General features: G+C 37.9%; 1 protein-coding gene across 5 annotated transcripts; it reads right to left on the bottom strand.

Annotated features, from left to right (window-relative positions):
• Positions 1 to 3245: 3245 nt before the first annotated feature.
• LOC111478370 (lysine-specific demethylase JMJ25) lies at positions 3246 to 8178 on the bottom strand. Of its 5 annotated transcripts, XM_023122585.1 has the most exons (13): positions 7353 to 8178; positions 7101 to 7246; positions 6533 to 6638; positions 6323 to 6455; positions 6154 to 6214; positions 5326 to 6052; positions 5098 to 5185; positions 4856 to 5019; positions 4276 to 4767; positions 4126 to 4198; positions 3962 to 4047; positions 3672 to 3791; positions 3246 to 3584 (listed from the first exon to the last, which is right to left on the bottom strand). In XM_023122585.1, exons 1-13 carry the CDS (start codon positions 8007 to 8009, stop codon positions 3501 to 3503), a joined length of 2937 nt encoding a protein of 978 aa, XP_022978353.1. In that variant the 5' UTR covers positions 8010 to 8178; the 3' UTR covers positions 3246 to 3500. The 5 variants fall into 5 exon arrangements, with proteins under 5 accessions (XP_022978353.1, XP_022978349.1, XP_022978350.1 ...); XM_023122581.1 differs by having other exon boundaries at positions 4856 to 5185; XM_023122582.1 differs by having other exon boundaries at positions 4856 to 5185; positions 5326 to 6049.

Below are 8178 nucleotides of genomic sequence, written 5' to 3'. Positions count from 1 at the left end.
TCTCTCTCTCTCTCTCTCTCTCTCTCTCTCTCTCTCTCTCTCTCTCTCTCCCTCTCTCTCCCTCCCTCTCCCTCCCTCCCTTTTTTGGATGTTTATAAGATAAAAGTTACTCATTTTCTCAACTAAGCTCCACTTTTTCCCCCTTTGACCACCTCATTATGAGAATTTTAACCAATTTAAACATATGGGTCAATGCATTCCCACTCCAATTATGAGCCTCTCCACATTATAATTGTACATTGCTCGGTGTCTAGCTCTAATAATATCTCGAGCTTAAATCCACCGCTAGTAGATATTGTTCACTTTGACTTGTTACTTATCGCCGTCAGCTTCACGATTTTAAAACGTGTCTACTTCTCTAAAAAATGCTTTGTTCGACTCTCCAACTGATGTATAGGTACGATAATGTGCACATTAATTTAATTTTAGAGTTGAAATTGATGAACGATTTGATTTGAATTTATGGTTGAAAATAGCTACTAATGTTCACTGTTTTAGTCAAACAATGTTTTAGAGTGTACAATTTGTTTTATTTGTGTGTCAATTCCATATTGATTACCAAATGATGAATTATTCATCATGCTTTTCAAAAGTCAAAAGCTTTTTTCTTTTAGAATTTGCATTTGTCATCGTGTGGGCACCATTATCTAATCTTGTAACCTTTTTTTTTTCTTTCTAAATTTCCAAATAATGTTTTCTCAAATTGAAACACACCCATCTAATGATTGCAAACATACACGAGATGTCACACGAGATGTCATAGTTGATACTCTTTCAACCATGCAACGTTATGATATAAGATTCAATTATGTGCATCAACAAAAATTCTTGCCCAATATTTATTAGATTTATTTGTGTAACAGTTTAAGTCTATCACTTGTAAATATTGTCTATTTTAGTTCGTCACGTATTGTCGTCAATCTCACAGTTTTAAAATGCGTTTATTATAGAGATGTTTTCACACTCTTTTAAGGAATGATATTGTCTGCTTTGGTCCATTATGTATCGTCGTCAACCTCACGAACAATATTTGTTAGTAGTGAACTTGGATTGTTACAATCTGACTTGAGGACTAAATTCTTTTATGTACTTAACTGAATTTCACTTTATATGCAACTAAGCTTCACTCAGTCATACAAAATCATTCGTAAAGTGTACTTCTAATCACTCATAACTCTAGACGACTTGCTTTTACTTTAGGGTCGAGCCTCACGACTTTACACGGTTGCTTTTCGCATCTTTTTCACATCTTTTTCTATATGTAACTCAACGTCGACTTTACATATAGCCATCATACTTCTACATCGATCTAGAATCGGGGCTTTGTCAGCCTAAAGTTTATTTAAACTCTTACTAAATTTGATTTATTTTTAGTTTTGAAAATTTTAATTCTTTTTTCTCTAAACTTTTTGTTCTTCAAATTTTATATCTTTTAAACTCTCTTCTCTTCCAGCTAAAGCTAAGTCGGGTAAAGCCCTTAAGAATGAGGGTAAGTTGGGCCTTAATAACTGGCCCAATTAACTCCGGCCCAATTTTCAGTTATGGCCCATTGCTCTTTCTTCCTCTACCTCTTGCATCGCATGGGTGAATTAGCTTTCTGAAAAATCCTAATAATTCGAATCTCAGTTCGGTGATGCCCAAGCTCAAGGAGAGTGCTTAAGGGTGAATTCTTCAAAACAAAATGCTGGTCGGAATCTTTCTCCGCCTGCGCATGATTTCCGGATCCTTTCCTCATCAAGTTTCCGATCACCATGTCGAGGTTTTGAGGCTTTTGATCTTATATAGTATAGTGTCGAGGTTAGAGCATTTTGTGTTGAATCTGTTCGGTTCTCTTCGACTCTTTTATTCTAGAATGGTGATTTGTGGTCTTGTATGTTTCAACAATGGCGCTCATACAGCGCGCTAAAGGTGTTAGAATAATTTATTGTTGATGTTTGGAAGGGAAGAATGTGCAAGTGCTCAAGCAAAGCACGCTGCGTAGCTAAACTAATTTTAATTCTTGCAGATATTTGATGCTGGGGAATGTAAAGAAGACAGTTCGTTCCGCATATTGTTACGTTAAAAACTAAAAAAGACAAGACGCATATTGTTGGGTTAGTTGGGTCAACTTGACCAAACAAATATTAACCTGTGAACCAACTCTTATAGTTTGAGTTGGGTAATCCGAGTTTATTGGATTCTTGGGTCACATGAACACCCTAACAAGGCGTATTCCTTTTTTATAATTTTTATGACTAATACATCATTTTTTTTTTACATTTCACATCGATAGTTGCACCAGGATCACAAGTAAAATCAATGGATTCTAAAAGAAGAGTCGTCAAGGTAGAAGTTGTGGTAATGTGATGCCTAAATAGAGAAGAGACACATGAATGAATCGAAACACACATGAATGAGAATAATCAATAATAATATGATGATTAAAAAAGATTTAAAAATTTGATAATTGCTACCAATACCAATACCAACTCCGATCTTTGAAAAGATTGAAAGTAGATCCTCAAGAATTTCAAGAAGTTCAAACGACTATAGATCCAGCCACTGCAGGTACAAAGGCCTAGGAGGTCTTGTAGATCCCGCACATAATCAATATCTCGAAAGAAACAAACTCCCTAGGCCTCCTCACCTATAACAGCTCGAACTACATCAATGTCTTGATTGAATTGTGAACTCTATTCATGTTACTCAGGTCACTAACGTAACAAACCCAAAATTTCAGGTGACCCGTATTACATCCCTACCTCACTTATCGTTGAACTATATATAACTAAAAGCTAAAATCTTTATTCTTTTACCTTAAAATGAAACTTTAGATGTTGATCCACTACGAATAGACTTTAATTTGTGGGTCTGAGATCTAGTTTAGTTCCTAATCTAGGATTAATGAAAACAAAATTATCTATGAGCTCAGCTCCCCAAAACATGAATCAGCCAGGCATTGTAATCCAAAATGCTTCAATCTGAAGCAACTTGAAGGCCAATGAAAGAGAAGAGCCTGCCCATATTAAGCTCTGAACCAAATTTTGATCTTTAAATCCAAATTTCAACAAAGAGAAGAACTCCAATATAATCACAGGAGAGGCGAAAAACATCAAATAAGATGAAAGCTGGGGCCACAACCCTCGGTTAATATTGCAAAAGTTTCTTTGGCATTGTTATAGAACTCTTGAGGCTATTTGGAATGACATTTTAAGTGCAACAAAGCATTTTTAAGTACTCTACTCATTTCAAACCGGCCTAGATATTTGATCCTCCATCTATTTTCAGATTATTTCGTAAAAGAACTTTGAAACCAGAAATTTGGCTCAAGTGAGGGAGGTGCAGTATGGTATCATCTTGAACTCCACAGAGATTTGGACAACAGATGCCAAAGATATTCTATAAGTGTGTCAAATTGAGCATCAAATCAACCAATTCGATGCATATTAGCCACCGACAATGGTAGATAAAGAATGCTGAACCAGAAAAATAAAGGGATAGAAAAACAGAACCTTACACGATCAATGGGGTACTTGCAGTGCATTTGTAAGCTCCCGAACTCTTTTTATTGCTGCATCTATAGTAGCGAGGGCCCTCTTTTTTACCTACGTTGAGAACAAAGATGACTTTAACCATGCTGTTATCTAGTGATTAATGTATGCATTTCTAATTAGGATAGTCAAGATTTTAACCTCTAATGTCTTCACTTTTGCTATGTGGTTTTCGGGAAGTAGTTGAACCTCGTCGATCAACTGGATACTTTCGCCAACGCTTTCAGGTGAGATGAAATCTAATACTACGTGAACGCAAGACTGCAGTTCAAAGACAAGATTATATAATGTATTAGAAGAGGATAATTCTTCTTTTTTCAAGAAACAAATCAATGACAAGAACAACATCAGAATTATTCAGACACTGAGCTATTTCTCAAGAAACAAGAATAGAAAAGAAATTTGTAAAGAGATTGCATTGTTCTTTAGACCTGTCGATTCAATATCTGGTATGGACATCCAGCAGGAATAATGACAGCTTCTCCAACATTTTGCTCAAAAGTCCATGGTTCAATTTCTAACGGCATAAAAAATAATTATTCCATCAGTATCGAACAGAAAGGAAGTAGTGGGGAAAAAATGAAACAATACGTACGAAACTCCTCCTTCAGCCTCAATTTGTGGGTTGCATCAAGAAAAAAATTCTGGTCGAGAATTGGATGCACAACCTGCATGAGATGCAGTGAGTGATTAGTGGATCGGATCGGCACATGCTAATGGGGGACACTATATGTTCAGGGCTTACATGCTTATGAACGAGCTCATCAGAATGCCTGCGAAGGTACTCTGATAGCCTTGGAACATCTTGCCTCCGAAAGACATCCCATTGGGCACGACACGACTTTGAAGAATTGTTTCCAGCAACAAGAGATGATTTTGTCTGATCCCTAAACTTCTTTTGAGCTCCAGTTGACTCATTAATTCGGGAAGATTTGCACTGAAGTATTAATGGTTCAGGATCCGAATCACATGCACCATCAGAGCTCATACTAGGGCGTTTAATACCATGAGCATACACTTGATCATTGGATACAGAAAAACAGGGTACTTTTGCAAACCTCTTACTGAAGGGTGTTTCTTCTCCAGGCTTACAAGATTCTACTTCCTCCACACTTGACTGATTAGTAGAGGTATTGGAGGACTCCCTTAGAGCCCTTTGCCTTTGAAGCAAGTTTACAACTTTTGTAAGTTGTTCTGTTGAAACAGGGACGTCTGTACTATGGGCCAAAATGTTAATCTGCCATAAAAATATTGAATTAACAGCCCATATAAAAATTTAATGAAAATCATCACTCAAATTAATGATCGATAAAGAATAAGCATACCACGTCGTACGAGTCATAACATAATCGGGAGACAGAATCACTCAAAACTTTATCTTCAGAACATCCATAGGCAATATAGACAGATGGACCCATGTCAGGCTTTGCAGTTTCCTGTGGCAACTTCGCAGCTAGATTCAGAAGACCAGACATGGGGTTCATGTATTCTTGAAGTGGTAGAATTCGCATTATTTCAGCATAATGAGCTGGAAACTGCTCTTGAAACAAATGGGAAGAAAGCCAACCTTTTAATTTTAGCATGTTGTTACAAGTGTTTGTGTGTGTCTGCCCCTTTAGAGAACCCATAAAATACTGCCTAATGCCAATTTCTACCTGCACGAGGAATTCAAAGGTCACAAACGGAGGAACTTCCAAACAAGATAGAATCATTCAAACCCAACAAACAGAAATCCAAATACAAAGAGGCGAACGTGTATATTGCATCTACAAAGTTTGCTGGGGATAATGCTGACCTCACACCAATCCAAGTTATTGGTAGCTTCGGGGAGACTCGTGCTATTTTCGTATCTTGAAATGGTTCTCTCAAGGTAAGTACAAAACATAACTACTGGATCCCAAGTCAGATCTGAATTCTCCAGTACATTACGTACAATTACTGGATGACCCTTAACCCAGTGCCTCTGAAAGTGCTCGAGGTCATCAAGACGGATGTCATGAAGGCTGGGATAATACAAATAGTTATCATTTGAATCCTCTCGGACAGCTACTTTCTGGAACTCTTCAGTTCCATCAACCTTATGATCCTCACTAAAGCACAAAGTACAGTTTGACGACGCATCAACAGACTCTGGAAAGTCATAGCTGCATACTATTTCTTCTGCACTCACTTCAAGTTCCTTAGTCCAACTTAACGGGAAAATACATCTCAACTCAAGAAGGCTGTCAATGCAACTGCCACATTCTTTTGACGGACAAGAAAAATGTTTAACACTATTATGAACTCTCCCTTTATGCAATGATTTGGAAGAAGGAAGCCACAGACTAGGATTTAAATTCTTATTTTTCAAAAGTTTCTTTTTCTCAGACAGACAGGTTTTCTTTCCATTACGATACTTCGGAATAGACATGCTATATACTCCATTCGAATCCTCATGATTACGGCAGCAGCTTAAGCAGAGATTATAGGAACAACTTGGGCAACTTCTGTAGAGATCCGCAATCATAGTTTTGCAGTTACTGCTGTACATCAATTGTGAAACCAATCATGAGAAGTCAAGGAAATTAGATATCAAAAAGAAGTATGGCAGGTACTATTTGTTCCAGCATATGAAGCAGCATACCAACAATGTTCAAGACTGCCAAATTCTTCCTGCTTGATATCAACTTCGGAAAGTTCTATCCCTATTGCACGCAAGAAACTCAGAAAAGGAAATTGCAAACAAATAACACATTTTGATCGAAATCAGAATTAATCAATATATAACCAATAGTTGTTGAATCTAATGCTACCTTTTACCATGGCCTCTGTTTCAAGCTCAGCGTGCTTCTCTATGTTTATTTGTTTGAGTATAGGGAGAAGAACACAAATCAAATAATGGAAACGTAAAATTTTTCCAACGCCATCTCCCAAAAAATCCTGAAATTGATTAAGCTGATGAGCATCAATATTCAACTTTGCAAGAACCATGGGTAGACACAAATAAGCCTTTCATATCAGACCTTACATTCTGTGTGCAAAGATTGATACACTGAGCAGTCCTTACAGTTGCAAATCCCACGGCAAACAGGGCAAGCCCTTTTAACTTCTTCCGGTGTATCGAAGTACCTGCATCATCATAAACTTAGAGTTAAAGGATAATCTCATCTCAAAAAATGGTAAAGGTGAAAAGTCATAATCATAATGTGAAACATAAGGATGTTTTTCTTTCATTTAATTCTTTCAAAGTACTGACAATGCTCTATAATATGAAATTTGTACAAGTTTCCCCAAGAAAGTTGCTTATTGCTAATCGACAAGTTTAATATATCATAACTACGGCATATACAAGTTATTGGCTCGAGGGAGGGGAGGAGCAATCGGGTTGATAAGGAAATACGTGCCGGCGTTTATATCAACTTATCTAAGCAAATTGACTACCCTTAACAAATCCTTATACATTCTTATACTTTAATCATGCCAACTCCGGATTAAGGCCCTGGAGTTGTGAACTAAGCCAATCAACATCTGAATAAAAGTTCATAATCATCAATGGAAAGGCCCGAGTTGAACAAAACACCCAACACTTACCGCTCCCTGATGCAGTCTACGCAGAAGAAGGTTTTTTGACAACTTGAACACTGAGTTAAACTCCAAGAAGTACTTTTCTGACATCCATGGCACTTCTTCCTCCTACATTTTCTCAATTTCCCCACATTACGCCCATATGGTAGAACCTAAGGGAAAGAAAAATGCTGAAAACTAAATAGAAGAAACCATTGAAATCAACAAATTGGATCTCCAATCGAACCACATCAGTGGAACAGAAACGAATATGTTTACCTGCAAGTCACCAACTGGAAGAATATTGACATTCTTGGACCGAAATCGCCGTTGCTGAATCGGCCTTGATTCTGCCCCAGACTTGATTCCGCTGGAAGAAGCTTCATTGCCAGATTGGAGAGGAGATGGAGAAGGAGAAATAGCCATGAGTCCATTGGGCAATTGTCTCATCATTTCCTTATCACTGTTCTTCTCCAACTCAATTTCGTTACCAAAGTTCTTCATACTCTTCCTGGTCTTCTCCACAACCTTCTTCTTTCTTCTCTTCTCCACTTCCCTCCGCAGCACCATCCGTATCAACTCCACCTGCATACTCCCTTTCTTCATCTTCATTCTATTTAGAATCCCATCCAATGCGGCTGAAGCCCCCGCTAATTTCTTCTTCTTCTTCTTCATTAGTTTCGCCAGTGCTGCCGCTTTCGGGGCCCTAATTACGAGGTTTTCAACATTCGAATCTGCTTCAATCGATTTCCTGTTCGTCCTTTGAAGTTTGAGAGAATCAGGAACTTTCTCCTTGTATTGGCGATGACGGCCTTGGAGATAGTGAATTTCACAGAGCTTCAGATTCTCCATCACTCTTCGCTTGCAACGCCATTGCTTCCCATCAGTCCTCTTGCACCGCAGATTGTCAGGAAGTCCCTCTTCTTCTTCTTCCATTAGCCCTCCCAAACAAAAAAAACACACAAATTTTCTCAGAGAAAACAATCAGATGAAGAAAACCCAGAAAGTCGGACACCCAAAAAAGCCAATCTCTGGAGCAGAAAAAAATGCAGTAGAAAAGAAAAGGGGGAGGGAAGACGGAGGAGGGCGTCGAAATATAATGAAC

Source organism: Cucurbita maxima, unplaced genomic scaffold (genome assembly GCF_002738345.1).
Source record: "Cucurbita maxima cultivar Rimu unplaced genomic scaffold, Cmax_1.0 Cma_Scf00004, whole genome shotgun sequence".
Taxonomy (NCBI): domain Eukaryota; kingdom Viridiplantae; phylum Streptophyta; class Magnoliopsida; order Cucurbitales; family Cucurbitaceae; genus Cucurbita; species Cucurbita maxima.
Note: the sequence above shows the minus strand (reverse complement) of the source record. Positions and strands in the feature narration are given on the sequence as shown.